Source organism: Melanerpes formicivorus, unplaced genomic scaffold (assembly GCF_026170545.1).
Source record: "Melanerpes formicivorus ecotype bairdi unplaced genomic scaffold, bMelFor1.0.p_v2 SCAF_18, whole genome shotgun sequence".
Lineage (NCBI taxonomy): Eukaryota > Metazoa > Chordata > Aves > Piciformes > Picidae > Melanerpes > Melanerpes formicivorus.
The window spans coordinates 5,191,720-5,212,371 of NW_027142370.1; the positions used below are offsets into that span (position 1 = coordinate 5,191,720).

The 20,652-nt window shown below is 46.4% G+C and overlaps 1 protein-coding gene across 1 annotated transcript in view; it reads left to right on the plus strand.

The window, feature by feature from the left end:
* DNAAF9 (dynein axonemal assembly factor 9) overlaps nt 1-20,652 on the plus strand; it is an 83,332-nt gene that overhangs the window by 22,813 nt on the left and 39,867 nt on the right. The window contains exons 5-15 of the mRNA XM_068149436.1: nt 3,087-3,183; nt 4,414-4,520; nt 7,291-7,368; nt 9,726-9,824; nt 10,987-11,042; nt 12,633-12,768; nt 15,447-15,528; nt 16,587-16,623; nt 18,829-18,916; nt 19,373-19,449; nt 20,474-20,518. Coding sequence (XP_068005537.1) covers nt 3,087-3,183; nt 4,414-4,520; nt 7,291-7,368; nt 9,726-9,824; nt 10,987-11,042; nt 12,633-12,768; nt 15,447-15,528; nt 16,587-16,623; nt 18,829-18,916; nt 19,373-19,449; nt 20,474-20,518 — 902 coding nt within the window. The remainder of the gene's footprint in view (nt 1-3,086; nt 3,184-4,413; nt 4,521-7,290; nt 7,369-9,725; nt 9,825-10,986; nt 11,043-12,632; nt 12,769-15,446; nt 15,529-16,586; nt 16,624-18,828; nt 18,917-19,372; nt 19,450-20,473; nt 20,519-20,652) is intronic.

The following is a 20,652-nucleotide window of genomic DNA, read 5'->3' on the forward strand; positions in this document are numbered from 1 at the left end:
CCTGAGGGGTGCAGAGAGGGGGGATAATTACTTCTTGTTAAGATGTGAGGAGCTAAGCTGCAGATTAAAGCATGGCGTCATGAAACCTAAAGCCTGGCTTCGGCAGATTTTTCTTGCCCAATGGAAGGGTCAGTCTTGAAGCATACCTAATGGTGGTAAAACACATGCATTTGGGACTCAAGAATGGAGCAGTTCATAGAATCAGACAGTGCTTTGAATTGGAAGGGACCTTTAGAGGTCATCTAGTCCAACCCCTGCAGTCAGCAGGGTGTCTGCACCTAGAGCAGGTTGCTCAGAGCCTTGTCCAGCCTGACCTTGAAAGCTAACAGGCTGTGGTGTATGCCACCTCTCTGGGCAACCTGGGCCAGTGTCACACCACCTCAGTGTGAACAGTGGCTTTCTTCTCTCTAGTCTAAATCTCCTTCTTTTAGTTTCAAACCATCACCACTTGTCCTGTCACAATTAGCCCTGCTCAAAAGCCTGTCCCCAGCTTCCTGATCTGCCTCTTTAAGTCCCCAAAGGTCACAGACTGTTGCTAGCACAACTGCAGCCTCAGCTATTGAATTTAAGCTGCACCTTATGGGGTGTTATTGAATCAAAGAATCAATAAAGTTGGAAAAGACCTCAAGGATCATCAAGCCCAACCTGTCACCCAACACCTCATGACAACTAAACCATGGCTCCAAGTGCCACATCAAATCCCCTCTTGAACACCTCCAGGGGTGGTGACTCCACCACCTCCCTGGGCAGCACGTTATGTGACTGACTGTGGCAAGTAGTAGCCTTAATCACACAGTGTGGGCTTGAAGTAGTGGCATAGCTGGAAGGGGAAACCATTGGCCTTGCTGTGGAAATGAATGGCAAAGTTTGGGTTCTGCTGCTGAAAATGCCAAGTTCACTTCAGTGCTGCTTCATGGGAGCCAGCTGAGCGATGCACTTCCACTCACATTTGTCATGTGCAAGAACTGCCAGTTCCCTGGATTGCTTCTGAATGGGAAACAAGAAAACATTTCTGTGTCAGGCATTCAGTGCATCCTGTTTACAGGAGGAGTGCCTGCAGTGGCCTTTTTCAGTGGTTCTTTTTCAGCCCCAGCAATAGCTTTTGCTTGCTTTCATAAAAGGAAAACAAAACAGACCAAGAGTTTTAGAAATACAGCAGGCAATGTTGTACCTGGCTTTGTGCAGCTCTGGATCAGTCTGGCAGCACCTGGAGTCTTTCTTGCCTTTCATCCTTCCTACTTACCTAGCCCACAGGAACTGAAGCAAGCATCCTAGTTACCAGGAGAAAGAACATGGTGGCTGTTGTTCTCTTTTAGTAACAAGTGCTAGGGCAAGAGGAAATGGCCTTCAGTTGCCCCAAGGGAAGTTTAGGCTGGATGTTAGAAGAAAATTCTTGACTGAGAAGGTTCTCAAACACTGAAACAGGCTCCCCAGGGAGGTGGTTGAATGCCCATCCCTGAAGGTGTTGGAAAGGGGCAGAGATGTGGTGCTGAGGGGCATGGTTTAGCACCAGCCTTGGTAGAGTTAGAGCATGGTTGGACTCCATGATTTTAAAGGGCTTTCCCAACCAAATGGTCAGATTAGGTAAAATGCTGATGCTTGGTGCACACTGTATAACCTTGATGGGTTTCAGGGCTGTAGAGTTGAGGGAGCAGGCTGTATTTTTACCTCCAGCAGCAGATGATGAACAAACTTTTAGCACCCTGCCAAAACCCAAGTTCTTACTCTAATGGCATTTTCAGTCTTGAGAAACTGGCAGTTGTTTGAGGCTTGGCTTTGAACTGCACCTTTGATCTGGCTTCCTGGAATTGAAGAAAGAACACAACCTGGGCTGCATCTTAAATTCAGGCTTGTCTTAAAAGAACTTGTTCTTAAAATACATGTGTTGGGTGTACCCCTGAAGCTCCCAAGAGCTGAGTACAAAAGCTTCATTGTCATGTCATTTACCTTGGTATTAAGTTCAGAGCATTGCACAGAGAAATAGAAAGGAGATAAACCCCTCCTGCCTTCTTGCCTTCCTCCAGAAAGCAGGTGAGTCCTGGAGCACCCAGCAGGGCCAGGTCTGCTGGTTTCAGACTTGCTGCTGAACTCTGCATCTTCAGATGAAAAACAGAGAGAATTTTGAGGGTTCTTCTGGTTGTTTTGGTCTGAAAATGATTTTGGTGTGATTTGTCTCTAGTTTTTGTGCTTCTCTGAGCCCAGAGTATGATGTTTATAGAATCATGGGGTTGTTTTGTTTGGAAGAGACCATTAAGATCATGAGGTCCAACTGTTAATCCAACACTGCTAGGGCACCACTAAACCATGTCCCTCAGCACCACATCTGCCAGTCTGCACAGCTGCTTCCCTAGATGGTGACTCCTCCTCTACCCTGCCCTGGTGAGACCTCTCCTGAAATACTGTGTCCAGTTTTGGGCTCCCCAGTTCAAGAGAGACAGGGATCTACTGGAGAGAGTCCAATGGAGAGCCACAAGGATGGTTGAGAGACTTGGACATCTCTGCTGTGAAGAAAGACTGAGAGCCCTGTGGCTGTTCAGTCTGGAGAGGAGAAGGCTGAGAGGGCATCTGATCAATGTCTATGAATATCTGAGGGGTGGGTGTCAGGATGAAGGTGCCAGGCTCTTTTTGGTGGTGCCCAGTGACAGGACAAGGAACAACAGGTACAAGCTGTAACACAGGAGCTGCCACCTCAACATGAGGAGACACGTTCTGTGGGGGTGACAGAGCCCTGGAGCAGGCTGCCCAGAGAGGTTGTGGAGTCTCCTTCTCTAGAGACCTTCAAAACACACCTTGATGTGTTCCTGTGTGACCTGCCCTGGGTGACCCTGCTTTGGCACAGGGGTTGAACTTGAAGGTCTCTGGAGGTCCCTCCCAACCCTTCTGTGATTCTGTGCTGGCTGAGCTTCTGAAATACAGAGGCTGAAGAGGTTCTTCAGCTTCTGGAAGCTGCAGGTGATATTTTAGTGGACAAGATGGCATTTGCTATGGAATTGAAGCAGTGAAATACCTATTCTCTATACTGCAAGGCTGGCTACAATCAAATTACATATGCCTAATCACCTTTTATTGCCAATGGCTTCTTGCAGTACGAAGATGAGGAAGCAGCAGAGGAGTTCAAGATTTCCAGCTTCGTGGACATGGTGCGAGACTGCAGCCGCATTGGCATCCCCTACAGCTGCCAAGGTAGGCTGGCTTGTTTCATGCTTATCATCTAAGGGCTTTGGAGTGTGCAAGTCATGCAGTTCAAGGAAGCACATTTCCTTGCCTTTGGTGAGAAAGAAAGATTAATGTCTCAATGGTTTCCTTTAGCCTCTTTTTTCCCCTTAAGAGTGGAGTTTCCCTCTGACAAATGCACGCCCGTAGAGCTCACCAGAGGAGTGAGTGCTCACAGCATGAGGCACAGAATTTGCATTCAGAGAAGTGTGCTCTGTTGCTACAGAACTCCTCTGTTCAGATGGGAGCTCCAGATAAATCCTCCTTTATGTAAGGAAAGAATAAACATTTCGTTATGCAAGGTTCCTTTTTTAGCCCTGAAGAAACTGGGCTGCCTGATTTCCTGTGGTGATCTGGAGCCAGCCCTGCAGCCTGCCCTCTGTAAGCTTGCATTGTTTGCTGAAGTGCACCTCCCAGGATCCCCAGCAGCCAGTAGTGCAGGAGCAGTGCAGTGCATGCACTGCACTCTGCAGCCTCAACCTGTGGAGCTTTTGATCCACAGAGCAGTAGGTGAGAGGCAAGGAGCAAAAAAAAATTGCTTTCTATTCTTTTTTGCACCACCTGAAGTTCAACCCCAGCTGATTTAGACTTGCTTTATTTGGTTCCTAATCCTGCATTGCTTCTCTTGAAAGAAATGATGATATGCTGGGGCTGCCTGGAAAGCCATGAGTGAGTCAGGGCATGGGGGCAGGATGGTGGTGCTTTGGTAGGAAATACCTAAAGGAGGTGTATAGCTTGAGCATAACCATCACACTTCACTTCAGATGGCTTACAGCTTCAATCATGAGCACCAGGCTGAATCATTTTCCTCTCCCCTGGCTTAAACTTCTGACTAACATGGGGATGATGTCAACAGTGCTTCACTGATGGCCAAATATTTGAAGAAATTGGAGCAGGCAAAGCTCCCTGTTTGTTATCTTGAATTTTAATGAGCACAGTTGTGCTAATGGTCTTGGAATGCAATTTGCAGGGAGCCTTAATATGCTCTGCTAGCCTGAGAGCTGGAGAAATGGACAGCATGTGGGGGCTGGAGGAAGGAGTTTCTAAAAGAGGCTGTCTTCATGAAAAAGCATTTTCCAGTTGCAGATTTGGAGTGGTACAGAGACAGGGTAGCTGGCAACCTTTATTAGAACCTCCAGCATCTCACAGAGTTAAACCACTGGCCTTTGGGAGAGAACCTGTGAAACCTTTCTTTTGCAGGTCACCTCCAGATATTTGATATGTTCATTGTGGAGAAGTGGCCAATAGTGCAGGCTTTTGCCCTGGAGGGAATTGGGGGTGATGGCTTCTTTACAATGAAGTATGAAGTAAGTAATGTTTCTCATTCTCTTCCATTTTCATTCTGAAGCAGAAATTGAGTCATAGTTGGAAAGTACCTTTTGAAGTTCCTCTAGTCATGACTTGCTGCTCAACTGATCTTGATCTAAGTTGGATGAACTTTTTCAGGATCTTGGGGAGTTTTGGATGTGTCTTGCTGAGAGACTGTAAACTGAGCTGCACAGCACTCTGTCCTGGCTAAACCCTGATTGTTTGCTTATCCCCCCTCAGCCTCCCTCTTTGGATTTAGAGCTGTTTCCTTTATCTACTAGAGACTCCTCTAGCAATAAGAGTAGACACTTTAACTCTGCTAGATGGAGCTAGATCTTCAAGGGCAGTGCAAGAGGAGCTGGGTGGTGACAAATGCCCTGAGAAGAGCTGAGGAAATCAGAAGGGGCTGTACCTCCTGGGTCAGTGGGTTTCACACAAGGGATGCCATCTCCTTTTCTCACCAGCATTATTCTTGGGTCATCATAGGCTGCTGAATAGGGCAACAGTCAAGCTTTTGGATGATGCTCCTGCTTTTAATAATGATTTGCTGTCCCACTCTGAGCAGCTTGTGTCATTTGATTTGCCTATTTATTAATCACACTCTAAGAGGGTCTGCAGAGTACAGCTCTGTATTTATGTGCTTGTCTGAAACATCTTTGATTTCATTTTCTTTGGCCTCTGCCACAGAAATGCAGCTGTCCTGTTTTTCTTGTCACTCCTCCATTTTTACAGCCAGAATGGCCTTTGTCTGACTTCTGACAAGCAGAGAAATCCCAAGGAGGTCATAGTACCATTGTTACAGTCTCATCACATCTGGTACTGTACATGCTGGCTCAACAATCCACTCTGTGAGCTCAAGTGTGCCTTTCTCTCTCACAGCACAGCACTGTACTCTTTGCACTGATACCTTCCTTTGTGCTTTTTCTTCCCTTCCATCACTTGTACTGCAATCATTTGTGAGCCTGTCAAAACCATTAAATACCAAGAGCAAACAGAGAAGAATCCTTGTGGAGGTCTGCTAATTATCAAGAGCCCTGCTTGATCAGCTGTGAGATGAGCTAACCAAAATTTGACTGTGAATTCAGGAGCTGTGAAAGGTAGGGTTGGAAGGGACCTCTGGAGATCATCCAGTCCAACCCCCTGCCAAGGCAGGGTCACCTGGCCATGGTGGTAACTTACTTTTTTTCAGTGCTTTAAGGTCAGTTGTTCTGTTACTGCAGAAATCAGAGTTGCTGAATATAGGATAGGATAGGATAGGATAGGATAGGATAGGATAGGATAGGATAGGATAGGATAGGATAGGATAGGATAGGATAGGATAGGATAGGATAGGATAGGATAGGATAGACCAGGTTGGAAAAGACCTTTGAGATCATCAAGTCCAACCTACCACCCAACCCACCTAAGCAACTAACCCATGGCACCAAGCACCCCATCAAGTCTCCTCCTGAACACCTCCAGTGATGGTGACTCCACCACCTCCCTGGGCAGCACATTCCAATGGGCAATCACGCTCTCTATATAGAACTTCTTCCTAACCTCCAGCCTAAACCTCCCCTGGTGCAGCCTGGGACTGTGTCCTCTTGTTCTGGTGCTGGCTGCCTGGGAGAAGAGACCAACCTCTGTCTGTCTACAACCTCCCTTCAGGCAGTCGTAGAGAGCAAAAGGTCTCCCCTGAGTCTCCTCTTCTCCAGGCTAAGCAACCCCAGCTCCCTCAGCCTCTCCTCACAGGGCTGTGTTCCAAACCCCTCAACAACTTTGTTGCCCTTCTCTGGACACCTTCCAGCATCTCGATATCTTTCCTAAATTGAGGGGCCCAGAACTGGACACAGGACTCAAGGTGTGCCCTAACCAGTGCTGAGTACAGGGCAGAATGACCTCCCTGCTCCTGCTGGCTACACTGTTCCTGATGCAGGCCACCTGGGCACACTGCAGTACAGGGAATTTCTGTGCCAATTGGTGACTAATGGGAATGCTCTCTGGGAAATCCAGCCAGTGTTGCATTTTTAAGTGAATGGGTGGTGAGGAACCCTGTAAATGCAGAAATTGTTCTGATAGAAATGTCCCTTAAGAAGATATTTTGGAATGGCTTTCTCATGCATCTTCCTCCTTTGAAGAAGCTGTTGTGAACTGCTAAGGCGAGCTGGCTTAGCTTAAATTTACATCATGCCTACAGCAAGAATTGGCTGCTGTGTGGGATGAGTAACCCTGGAACCTGCTTCTTGTCTGTCTGGATCTTTCCCTTTTCCTGGCACCAGCTGATAGTGTTTGCTGCTAACTGAATTTGGTAAACCTTGTGACATGCCACAGTCTCAAGCTGCACCAGGGGAGGTTTAGGCTGGAGGTGAGGAGAAAGTTCTTCCCCAAGAGAGTCATTAGTCATTGGAATGTGCTGCACAGGGAGGTGGTGGAGTCACTGTCCCTGGAGGCGTTCAAGAGGGGATTGGATGTGGCACTTGGTGCCATGGTCCAGTCATGAGGTCTTGGTGACAGGTTGGACTCGATGATCCTCGAGGTCTCTCCCAACCTTTGTGATACTGTGACTTGTTTGTGAGGTGCAAGCAAAGCTCTGCACCTACCTGTAAACTCTCCCTTGAGATGAGTCCTCACCTAGGAGAGTTCCATCTGCTCAGTTCTTTTGTAAAGGTACTGCTGCACTGGGAGCTGAGGAGGACAGTGTGCTACAGGTCTGTGTCAGTGTGCCTGCAGCCTGCCCCTGTGCTGATCCTCAGGGGGGGTTCACAGGAGTGTGTTCAAAATCTTTTTCAGTTAATGGACGTCAGCGTGGATTTGTGGAAGACATACAGCAAAATGGACCCTGTTTCCCTGGAGGACTTGCTCTTTGAGGTAATGCAGGTGAAATACTCCAAAGCAACTACTGGGCAGCATAGCCACAGAGCCAAACAGTTGTGATTTTGTCTGTTTTTAGCAGTGCTTATGGACGTAAGCTCCTAGCTTTGTGTGCAGGGTCTCTTTCCTTTCCTCACACCTACCACAACATCCACAAAAGCTCCATCAGAACAGCTTGTCTTGGACTCCCTGGGTTTCTTAATATGCCTGAAAGTCTCCTAAAAGCTTTTTCTAAGTGGTGTGGCTATCCTTCAGGTCACAAAGCTGTGCATGAGGTACAGCAAGGTGGGATGTCGGTGTGAATTGTTCCTCCTTGTGCAGCTAGGGGGGAAAAAAAGATTCCACTGGAACACAGAGCCGTGCTTCCAGGAAAGAACACTTCCAGGAGTGTGTTTGTTGCTGTTTGAGTGGCTAACAGTGACACACAGTGGATGCTTTGTGATGTACAAACCTGCAGCGTGAGGAGGTGGAGAAGGAAAGCAATGTCTCAGCTTTCCTGTTATTCTCTGGTTGAGTTTGATCAGTTTCTAGCTTGGCAGCAAAGCAGGCTTTTAACCTGTAGTAAATTCAGCAGTAAATATCCTTGGTTAATGAAATATTGGCAGTTCACATCAGCCTGGGTGTGTAATCAACTGCAGCAATGGAAATGAAACTGTCATACAGTTTACAAGGCTGTCGGTCTTAAGCAGTCACTCTCTAATGCTTCACTTCCCCCTCACTTAAAGAGAGGTAACTGGCTTTGGACTTTTCTTGTACCTGGTAAATCTACCCTGAAATAAGCTCATTTATCCTATTTTGAAGTTTTGAGCCTCAAAGTTGTTGTTGAATTGAGGTCAGAAAAAAAGGCAGTTAACAAATGGCCTTTCCATGGAGCTTTGGCTTAATGGAAATCAGTGATTATAACAATGATTCATTTCCTCATCAGGCAGCATCTTGGTATATGTTTGTGCCTCCTTTTTTTCTGTTCACACAGCTTGGATTTGAAGAAGTTCTGATTAGAAAAGCTCTGAGTTGAACTCAGCTGGAGATTTAAAAGAATTCTCTCCACAAAATTGGTCTGTTCCAAAGAGCTGACAGAAGCACTTCTTAGTCCTTAGCTTCTGTGAAAAGCTTGTTTGAGACTGGAGTATTCTCCAAGGATAGCTCCCCTCTCTAAACCTCCATTTTGAACCTCTGCTGTAGGCTGCAGCAGTAATTTGGGAGGCTTGTACAATTTCATCAGCCTTCATTCTCTACACTGAAATTCATTGCTGCATTAATGAAGTGGCTGAAGTCAGATGTGCAGCACAGCACTGCTAAAATCATGGAATCAATAAGGTTGGAAAAGGCCTCAAAGATCATCAAGTCCAACCTGTCACCCGAGACCTCATGACCGCTAAACCATGGCTTCAAGTACCAGGTCCAGTCCCTTTTTGAACACCTCCAGGGATGGTGACTCCACCACCGCCCCAGGCAGCCCATTGGCTGGTTCTGGTTTGGCTTATTACAACTATCTTCAAAGCTACACCTTCTAAAACCAGGCTCTTTCATTTTCCAAGGCAGTGTGTGACAAAAAAACCTGAGAGCAGTGCTGAGAGCATTCTGAAATGGCTTAGCCCTGTGAGGTTCCTGCTCTATCAGTGTGGCACACTCCTTCCTCTTGATTGATTCTTGCCTTTTTTAAATGATTGGCCTCAATGCTGTTATCAACCTGCATGCAGTATTTACCTGCCTTTTCCATTCTGCTTTAGTGAGCTGTTTCTGAGGTTTCCTCTTCCAATTAGCAATTCAATTTTTCAGTGCAGATAAGGGAATGGCTGTCTGCAACTTGCCTATCAGGAGCTCCCCACCTTCCTCACGCTGCTCCTCACTTTCAAGCCATTAGCTTGCTTAACAGCAGATAGAAACTACTGCAAAACCCCACAGGAGTTTTAAAATGGAAAATAAAGTCCATCCAAGCATTCATTTGGGAAGTCTTATGGGAAACATGAGGCCTGAGCTATGAGGGATCCCCAAGCTGTGTACTTCCTCAGGTTAGGAGCAAAGAGTGCAGGTCCTTTGCTCCCTCCAAAAGTAACCTCTCTGGTGCTTTGCTCTTTCTGAAAGTAGCCACAACCCCAAACAAACTCAAACCCCCCCCACCCTGAAGAGACCCTGTAAAACCCATCAGGAAGTGCTTCTCTTCTGAAAGATGTTTATGTTCTCGTACTACTTCTTCAGCTGGGCAGGCTGAGTGCTACACTCCACAGGCAGGGCTGTGCTTATCTGGTAGGAAAGTCTAAGTTCTCAAGGTATTTGGCTTCATTCAGCACCATCTGTGACTTCTCTGGTGTAACCCATGCCTTGCTAACTGCTGTGAAATGTTTTCCTTCTAGAATTTAAGGATTTTTGAGCACCAATGGACCAACTTCTTTGCTAACTTCGATACTGAAATTCCCTTCATTCTGGAGCTCTCAGAATCTCAGGCGGGGGAGGTAGGCCTCCTTTCATCATCCTTTGAAATGCTGCTGTCCTCCATGCAGAAGTAACAACTACTCAGCACTGGGGTTTGGCTGTTGGCTTTATTCCTTTTCTCCCTGCTCTGTCTCACCTTTCATGTCTGAGGAGTACAACCTATTGTTTCTTCTGAGTTAAGCTTGCATAGCCACAGTATGAAAGCATGAGAGACTTAGCATTGCCCCCTGCAATCCAACTGAGTGTTGACTACCGACCTTCAGCTGATAAAAGGCTGCACAGATCCCTATGGATAGACAGATTGACCTTCAGTTTGGTGGAAGCTTCCTATGTGCAGTTCCTAACCAGCTGAGGTTGCACATGTCCAATTCCAAACTTGACTGGTGCTAACAGCCAGTGTGGGTGAAGCTAGCACAGTGCTTTGGTAGATGCTGTGGGTTTCCAAGCACATATGAGACTCAGTGGTGCTTGGGTTTGTTTATGGAGGCTGGGAAGAGTTTTTGAGAAGGACAATTCAGGTTTGTTCTTGAGAATAATGATAAAGTGACCAGCAGGTGCAGGAAGGGGATTCTGCCTCCTCTGTTCCACTCTGCTGAGACCTGACCTGCAGTGCTGGGGCTAGCTCTGGAGTCCTCAGCACAAAAGAGATGTGGACCTTTTGGAGTAGGGTCAGAGGAGGCCACAGCAATGCTGGGAGGGCTGGAACAACTCTGTTGTGAGGCCAGGCTGAGAGAGTTGCGGTTGTTCAGCCTGGAGAAGAGGCCAGCTCTGGAGTCCTCAGCACGGACAGGGACCTCCAGGGAGACCTTCTGGTGGCCTTTCAGTGCTTGAAGGGTTGATCAGAAAGCTGGGGACAGACTTTTTCTCAGATAGGATGAGAGGCTTGGAATAAAAGAGAAGAGATTTAGTCCAGACCTACAGTAGTCATTTATACACTGTCCCAGGTTGGCCAGAGAGGCAGGGGGTAGATGCCCCATCTCTGGAGCCGTTCCTGATCAGATTGTTCAGGGCTCTGAGCAGCCTGCTCTAGGTGCAGATGTCCCTGCTCACTACTGGTGGGTTGGATTAGGTGAGCTTTAAAGGTGCCTTGCAACTCAAGCATTCCATAGCTGTGTGCTATGTCACATGTTTTGTTCATTGGCTTGTTAATCAGCTTGCTTGTTTGTTTTTAATTCTTCACAGCCTTTCAGGAGTTACTTCAGTCATGGGATGATCTCAAGCCATATCACAGATAACAGGTAGAGCTGAGTGTCCCCTGTGCTATCTCTAGTACCCTGCTGTGTTATTTCCCTCTCTCTGATGCCATAATGCCACTTTTAGATCCTTTTGGGGCCATCTCAATTTATCACATCACATCTTAGCATATTTTAATGCAAACATTTCTGGGAAGGCCAAGGTGAATTTTCATGGGATCTGATGCTGCAGTTATTGCATCTGCTGTATAGATGTGTTTCAAGCCCTTGGCTTTGTGCTTTCTAGTGATCAATCTCTTCATAGTGTGATACCTCAAGAAACTCAGGAGCACATGTTTGAAAGTGTTGGTCCTACCAACATGAGATTCAAAACCGATTACAGTGTGAAGGTTGAAGAAGTCAGTCTGCTGCTGTGAGTCACAGCATGCTTAAAGCAGGGCACTTAGAACCCCAAATCTCAGCCAGCTAGGCAGTACAGGTCAGCTTCATTTGATTTCAGCAGAGAATCTGAACTGAGAGAGGAAGGTTGTTGGTTGTATGTTGCAAACCCAAGTGTTCTGCTGGTCTGAGTTCAGTAAAGGTTGCTCAGCTCCTTAAATGTTGCTGCAGATTCTTCTGCAGCTGGATTTGAAGTTCAATGTCCTTTATTGTTTTCAGCATCCTATGTTGCTTGTGTTTAAATAACAAAGATAAACCTTGACTTCTGCAGCAGTTTTGGGCCCAAAGCTAGAACTAAACCCACAATCATTCTGTTTAATTCCAGTGCATTCATGCCCTGGTTTCTCAAGATGGTACATTTGAAACCAGGCAGCTTTTCAGGGGAGTTTACTTTAAAAAAAGAGGAAAAAAATGTCTGACAGCATTTGGGAAGCAGCCTTGAGATTTGTTCTGGTGTATGTGTGCCAGGTTGAGGCAGGTCCTCTGTTGCCTCTCACCGGGGCAGAAAAAAATAAGACTCAGACAAATGGATTGCAGAAGTGATGGAAAGTTCAAATGGAAAAGCAGTGAGTGTTTTACAGAGAGCTACAAGCACAGTGACAAAGGAGATCCCAAAGCCTCCCAGCTTCTCCCTACCTGAGGGTACACCCAAACCCCCCAGGGTTCTTTCTTCCCCCCCCATCCACTGTTAGGCTAATCTCTGAGATTGTCCTTCCCCCTTCTCCTCTTGGCATTAAGCCTAGCCAGGCCCAAGAGGCCTTGAGATAACTCCCCTTCCATTACCAGATAGGGAGCATCTCCCACAGGAGCAGAGAGGGAAGGAAGAGGAAGTGTGAGACCTTGCTGGTAGATTTATAGGGAGCAGGACATTATGGGTATGAAATACACAAATTCCTGTGTCCACCCACTGGGCTGGACACCTGGGGCACCAGAGGTGCTCTCCATATGGCAGCAGCAGGAGGCACCCAGCCTAAACCACCACAGTATGAAAGAATTGATGTCCTGGTGACTGGAGTAGTGTTTTCCATTGTCTTTTCACTGGGGAGCTCTCTGCAGATACAGTAAATGAGTTTAACCCTACTCTGTTTTAGTGAGAAATTCAGTAGTTGCTCTGTCTGACTTGCAATCTTTGGTTTCATTTGTTGTCTGTAAGTTTTCTTGCCCTGTTCTGGCAGTGACAGCCTCTGTTCTGCTTAGCCCTAGCCGGCAGCCCTTTGTTCTGTTTGGGAGCCACTCAACTAAGGAGAACTTGAACTCTGGGAACTTTAACTTTCCATCAGAAGGACATCTTGTCCGAAACACTGGCCTTGGTGGGAGCACTGCTAAGCATATGGTAAGGCTGTTCAGTGATTAGCTAATATTTAGGAGCAGTGTATATTCTGTTTTCATGGGAAACACTTTGGTGCCCTTAAAATGCTTCCCTTCCATGAGTTAAACACCCAAGTCTTCTAAACACATGAAAGCAGATGTTACCTTAACAATCAGTCAGTGGAACACAGTTCCTTTTCTCTTTCTCTTTCCAAGTCAAACTGAATGTTTAATTGGGGACTACTGAATGACTTAAATAGTTTTGGTTTGGGTTATTTTTATCCCTGCTGTTCCTCCCTGGTTTTTGCCTCTTTGCTTATAAAGACAATGCTTTAACCACTTGCAGTGCTGTAAACATGGGGGGGTGGGAGACAGGGAAATTTTGTTTGGGAGGATGCTTGTCTTAGCCATAAAGTGAAAATCTTCCTTGTGTACTTAACTCTGACATGCAGATTTGATTTCAATCAGAAGAGTTTAGCCATTTCTTACAAAGAAATGGGGAAAAATGCCTTTTTTGATCATGACTTTGTGACTAGACACGAGCTACTTAACCTGTATCCAGATTTCAGCGTGTACCTCAGCACCTGAAACTCTGACAATCTTTCTGGTGCTCCAAGACTGTTAAGATCAAGTTGTGAGATTAACTTGTTTCCATTTTCAAGTAAAAGCTTAGTTGTAAAACATAGGATGAGGTCGATGGCTTGTGGCACTGCCGCGCAGGGGACGTAACTGGGGAAGCGACCCCAGGGAGTTGAGATCCTCTGGCTGGCTGGGCTGGGTGCATCAAGAAGGTAACTCACAGCGAAGGAGGAGAGGTAGAGTGGAGATTGCATTGTGTAGTTCTCCCTGCCAGCCACTTTCCACAGGCTCTGGGAGTGTCCATCAGTTGTGCGAGTCCGAAGTCTGTGCTGCTGAGGAGATGGATGTGGTTGAGTACAGGTCAGCGTGAACGGATGATTGAGGAAGTGAGCTTATGATCTTGGTGTGACAGCATCTCATGTGTAAGCTGCATTAGGGATGGATGGACGTGGGGGTTCTGGACAGAGTGAGTCTATGATCTTGGCATGACAGCATCTCATGTGTAAGCTGCCTTAGGGATGGATGGATGTGGGGATTCTGGACAGAATGAGTCTATGATCTTGTCATGATAGCATCTCATATGTAAGCTGCATTAGGGATGGATGGATATGGGGATTCTGGACAGAATGAGTTAATGATCTTGGCATGGCAGCATGTCATGTGTAAACTGCCTTAGGGATGGATGGATGTGGGGATTCTGGACAGAATGAGTCTATGATCTTGGCATGACAGCATCTCATGTGTAAGCTGCCTTAGGGATGGATGGACATGAGGATTCTGGACAGAATGAGTTAATGATCTTGGCATGACAGCATCTCATGTGTAAGCTGCCTTAGGGATGGATGGACATGAGGATTCTGGGCAGAATGAGTCTATGATCTTGTCATGATAGCATCTCATGTGTAAGCTGCTTTAGGGATGGATGTATGTATGTGAGGATTCTGGACAGAATGAGTTAATGATCTTGGCATGACAGCATCTCATGTGTAAGCTGCATTAGGGGTGGATGGATGGATGTGGGGATTCTGGACAGAGTGAGTCTATGATCTTGTCATGACAGCATCTCATGTGTAAGCTGCCTTAGGGATGGATGGACATGAGGATTCTGGACAGAATGAGTCTATGATATTGTCATGACAGCATCTCATGTGTAAGCTGTATTAGGGATGGATGGACATGAGGATTCTGGACAGAATGAGTTAATGATCTTGGCATGATAGCCTCTCATGTGTAAGCTGCCTTAGGGATGTATGTATGTGAGGATTCTGGACAGAATGAGTCTATGATATTGTCATGACAGCATGTCATGTGTAAGCTGCCTTAGGGATGGATGGACATGAGGATTCTGGACAGAATGAGTCTATGATATTGTCATGACAGCATCTCATGTGTAAGCTGCCTTAGGGATGGATGGACATGAGGATTCTGGACAGAATGAGTCTATGATATTGTCATGACAGCATCTCATGTGTAAGCTGCTTTAGGGATGGATGTATGTGAGGATTCTGGGCACAGTGCACGTGTCAGAAGCCTGAGAAAGGATTGTTGGAGTGTACTGGTGAAATCTCATCCTCCATTTGCTTCTCTACCACTGTTTCTGTACAAACTTTGGCTTTTCTCCCTTTGTTAACCTTCCCAGTAAGACCATTTGGCCTGTTTCACAAAGCGAGTACAGCTCCAGTCGGATGTACTCGCTCCCTCTGTTGTCTTTGGATTCTGATATTTGTTCTTCAAGTGGTTTATTTGCAGGTACATGTGATACTGTTTTAATAGGGTGTCATGAAAATAGCAAATAAGACCAAGTGCAAGCGTAGGTGTGGGAAGCTGGCACACTTTCCTCTCCTTGCAAAGAGCAGTTGACTTAGGAGATTGCAGACACATGCTTAACGCTTACAGAAGGCAGAGCTCATCTCCTTTCCAAAGTCTTTCAACCATTCAGGTCAAGTCCAAAGTGAAATAGACCTTTGGAAACGTAAGTTGTCTCTTTCAACTCCAGTTCAGTCTGTGTTGTACACTCCCTGTAGCGTGTCAGTGGCTAGAAGGGGAACTTAGCTTATTGGTAATTACCGTACCAGTATGTTTTTCACTAAGGGCTTTTTGTGTCTCGTTACTACTGACAACTAGGTTGTGCAGTGTGTGTCTCCAAAGGGACCTCTGGCTTGTTCAAGGACCTATTTCTTTGGAGCCACTCATGTTCCTTTCCTGGGTAAGTGTTGTTACAAATACTGAGCAGTAAGCTGACTACTGAAAAACTTGTGGTGATAGAAGATGGCTTGGATTGCTCTCTGAGCATTCAGCCACGGAGTGGTAGATACTGTGCAGGAAATCAGAGCAGAACACTGTTCTGTTGCATGTCACAGCCAGCTGACAGTTTAAAAACCATTTGCTTACCCATTTGAAATGGTTGTGTGAGTGCAGGGATAAAGTCTGTAGAGTCACTGTGTATTTTGAATCCATATCCAGCTCAGATATCTGAAGATGGTTGAAGGTTTGGAAAATGGAAGGAATTGCAGCATTTATTTGATGTAGGTCAGAGAAGCATAGAATAGAATGACAGAATCATTTAGGTTGGATCATTAAGATAAGTCCAACTGTTAAGTCAGCACTGTGAGGTCCACCACTAAGCCATGTCCCTCAGCACCACATCACCATGGCTTTTAAGTCCCTTCAGGGATGGGGACTCCATCACTGCACTGTGCAATCTGTTCCAGGGCTTGACTACCCTTTCAAGGGAGACATTTTCACTCATGTCCCACCTAAACCTCCCCTGGCACAACTTGAGGCCATTTCCTCTTGTCCTGTCACTTGTTCCTTAGAACAAGAGACCAATCCCCACCTGACTCCAACCTCCATTCAGGGAGTTGTAGAGAGCCAGAAGATCTCTCCTCAGCCTCCTGTTCTCCAGGCTGAACAGCCTCAGTTCCCCTAGCTACTCCTCACAAGACTTGTGCTGTAGACCTTCCTTCACCAGTTGTACTTTTTCTGGGACATGCAGGAGTGCTCCCTTTGGGAGCTGGGCTGCATCATTAGAGGGATCTTTGGTCTGATCTAGTGCAACTGTTTTTAGGGAGCGCAGATTTCATCACAGCCACCCTGCTCCAAGTGAACCAGTGCTTTGCTCTTTTTTATCTGCCACCCAACTGCAGGTGTAAAAATACTGGGTAAAAGTCATGTCAGATATGCAGCACAAATGTTTTGCCCAGGAAGTTCTGTGACAATGCTTCTGAAGGTGCTAAAACCAAATGTTTTTTGTTTTGAATACAGGAAATGACAACGAGGTGCACAAGCAAGCTGAACCAGTGTAAGCTGCCAGCTTTTTCTTGCTCCCTGATTCTTCCTCCCTGGTGGCAGTAGGTCAAACCTGCTTTTAGTCAGCAGTGGCTGTTGGCATTTGCAGAGCTGTGTGGTTCTTTAGAATAACATGAACGTGAATGAGTTTCAAAGGCAAATTGCTCCTCGAGGGCTTCAGTGAGCGAAGCAGGAACAGTTAGTGTGACATCCCTTCTGTGGCACAGCAGAGCATGCAAGGAAATAGGAGATGTTGCTGTTAGTAAAACTGCACACTTAGTTGAATCACTGTAAAATGCAGCCCATATAGACTGAGGGGCAAAGTGTCTGTAGCCGCTGGGAGCCTGCTCCCCAGATGGAAGTGGAAGTAGCTTCTAGCCTGGTTTCACGTGTGCAAGATGTGTGGTGGTTAGTGCACATGCCAAGAGGCAACTTCCAAAGAGATGTCACTGTGCTAAAGAGTATTTCTGCTAGAAACCTCCTGCACATGTTGGCCTTCACAAAATAAACCTTTGTTTATCCATGTTGATGTCCACTTCTCTGCATGTCGTAGATACCTGTCAAGCTTTAAGAACATGGTAGATAATCTGCTTTGGTCCTGCTTTTAACCTTGATGAATGAGACTTTTTTTTCCTTAGAGATTTTGTCCTCCTTGCTAGTTAGGATCATTCTAGGAGCCTGTTCTTGCTTTTGCAGCTGGAGCAGTTTGCAAAGCTGAATGACATTGTTAGCAAGATACTGAAGATGTGTCAGAAGGAGCTGGCAGTGGTGATTGTTCATGCTGAATACTGTGGATCATTGTTATATTGATCTCAAAGATGTAACCTTCCAATGTTTGAAGGGAGCCTACAGAACAGCTGGAGAGGGACTTACTGCAAAGGCATGTAGTGACAGGACAGGGGGTGGTGGCTTCAAATTGCAAGAAGCTGGAGTGAGATTAGACATTAGGAAGCAAGTCTTTACCGTGAGGGTGGTGAAGCACTGGGACAGCTTGCCCAGAGAAGTTGTAGAGGCTTCAGCCCTAGAAGTGTTTGGAGTCAATTTGTCTGGGGCCCTGAGCAACCTGGTCTAGGAGGTTAGTAGGTGAAATTGCACAGAAGAAACTTCAAGTAGTAAGAAGGTTGGATTTGAATCAAATCATAGGCTTAAAGCAGAGAATCGCAGACTGGTTTGGGTTGGAAGGGACCTTTAAAGCTCATCCAGTCCAGCCCCCCGCAGTCAGCAGGGAGATCTGCAACTAGAGCAGGTTGCTCACAGCCCCAGGCAACCTGAGCTGGAATGGTTCCAGGGATGGAGCACCTCCCACCTCTCCAAGCAACCTGGGCCAGGATCTCACCACCCTCAGAGTAAAAAATTTCCTCCTTCTCTCTAGTCTGAATCTCCCTCTTTTCGTTTGAAACTAAAAATGCTGTATCCTTCTCTTGCCTCCCACCTAAAAGTTCAGCAGTTGCAGAGCAGTAATGCAAAGAGCTGCAGTGTGAGGAAGTAGGACTGGTTTGTCCATCTGCTGAACGTTTTCTTCCAAATTAGCCAGAAGACAAAGGCTGAGGTTTGCCAGTTGGTGTTTTTCAGTAGGTCTGGAGCTGTAGATATGTCAGGAGCTGCTTCTGGCTTCACCTAAGCTTTGGTTGTTCCTGCACAATTTTTTTCAGTTCCCTTTGAAGAAGGGAATGAGACTAAGCTGTGCTGTAGATGCACTCAAGAGATTGTGGGGACTGGTTTGGTTTGGTCTCTCTTTTGCTTGACATGCTCCAGAAGAAGCCAGGCTCTGAAGCTGGGTCTCTGGTTTCCAGCTTGGCCTTTGGGGGACTGGGGGGCTGCATTCTAATTCTTGTGGGAATGTCAGCAAAAGTCACCAAGAAAGCATTTACTTGTGTTCCTTGCCTGATGAGAGCAGGGATACATTGGTGCCAAGAGATTTTTTGATTCCCTTTCCCCCCAGGATAGCATTCTAGAGTCACTTTGGTTGGGAGAGACCTTTAAGTGCCAACCCCCTGCAATCTGAGCAACTTACTCGCTCTGGTTCTTGTCTGGGTTTTGTTTGGCTTTTATTCAACCGAAAGGATAAGTGTAGAGCAACTTCTACACCTATTCCAGCAAGGAGCCCTTCCATAGGAGGGGAGCTGTGTTAATGAGAGGCAGACCCCTGCTCCTGTTACAGAGAGGAGGATGAAAGCTCTATCTGTCTAGTAAATGTTGTGTTTGTATTTCTCTTCAGTACGCTGTTGTCGCAAATATATACTGCTGTTGTAGAGGCTGTGCTTGCTGGCATTGAGTGCTATGCTAAAACTTCCACTGAATCCAAGGTAAATGAAGCACTGGTTCTGTACCCTGTCCTTGTTGGTTTGGATTGCTTGCAATAGAAGATTCCATGCAAACCAAAAGAAAGGAGGAAAAAAACCCCCAATGAACTGAAATGAATCTTTCAGTCAACTGCATAACATCAGCAAAGTTAATCCTGTGCCCTCCAACCAGTCTCTCTGAATTCTGCTTAAAAAAAGGAGGCATTTCAGAGTGTATCTAATTTTACCCATCTTCAATTGTTGTTGGTGTGGTTGTTTTTTTTTTCCCCACCTGTCATGAATTTTCCTAACCTTACAGTAAGGAAAATCAGCTATGGGAAAGAACAGCTTTTAGCCTGGTGCATCAGTGTGTTACTGTTTAGTGTGTGATCTCTTTTTCTTTATGGGTGCTCCTCTGCTTGCTGGGATTTGCAAAGGTGGGGAAAAAAAATGGCTTTATTCTGCATTTCCTCTTTTCAGGCAAAGGAGGTGGCAGAGCAGACACTCCTGTCTGTGTTGGATACCCTTTGTTTAACGCAGCTGAAAACTGCATTGCGGTAGGTCTGCTCTCTTGTGACTGATGCCTTGTGTACAGCCTGGGCTAGTGGGAAGTGTCCCTGCCCATGGCAGGGGGGTGGAACTGGGAGAGCTTTAAGATCTCTTCAAACCTAAACCATTCTATAAATCTAGCCCCTGCTTGCTGCAGGGGTGTTGGACTAGGTGACTTCTGGAGGTCCATTCCACCCCAGTGTGTTCTATGTTGCCCCAGTGTGTCCCATGAGCCAGCAGTGTGCCCAGGTGGCCAAGAAGGCTAATGGCATCTTGGCCTGCATCAGAAATAGTGTGGCCAGCAGGAGCAGGGAAGTCATTGTGCCCCTGTACTCAGCACTGGTTAGGCCACACTTTGAGTCCTGTGTCCAGTTCTGGGCCCCTCAATTTAAGAAGGACATTGAGAGACTTGAATGTGTCCAGAAAAGGGCAACGAGGCTGGGGAGGGAGAGCACAAGCCCTACGAGGAGAGGCTGAGGGAGCTGGGGTTGTTCAGCCTGGAGAAAAGGAGGCTCAGGGGAGACCTTCTTGCTGTCTACAACTACCTGAAGGGAGGTTGTAGACAAATGGGTGTTGGTCTCTTCTCCCATGCAACCAGCACCAGAACAAGAGGACACAATCTCAAGCTGCACCAGGGGAAGTTTAGGCTGGAGGTGAGGAGAAAGTTCTTCCCAGAGAGAGTTGTTAGACATTGGAATGTGCTGCCCAGGTTGGTGCTGGAGTCACCGTCCCTGGAGGTGTTCAAGAGGGGATTGGATGTGGCACTTGGTGCCATGGTTTAGTAGTCAGGAGGTGTTGGGTGACAGGTTGGACTTGATGATCTCTGAGGTCTCTTCCAACCTTATTGAGTTTATGATTCATGGTGCATTCAGATGTTTAAAATCCTTGCAATGATCTTATTTCCCTTTTATTTGGCCTGCTTTTTGCAAATCAGGTCAGCACCTGTTTTGCTTCAGATCTGTAGTTGCTTCTCTTTTGCATGTAGAAGAAGTATAAACCACATTACTCACCAGTGCAATTTCTGTTCTGCAGCTCCAAAATGGCTTTTCAGATTCAGGCTGTGAATAACCACGGAAGGTCTGTATCCCTGTCTCGTGCTCCTTGCTCTTATTTCATGGCTCCAATACATTTATTTTTTTGGGTGGGTGGTTTTTTGCCTTGGAACTTCTTAAGAAAACTTTGGATGATCCCCCACAAAATGTACTAAATGC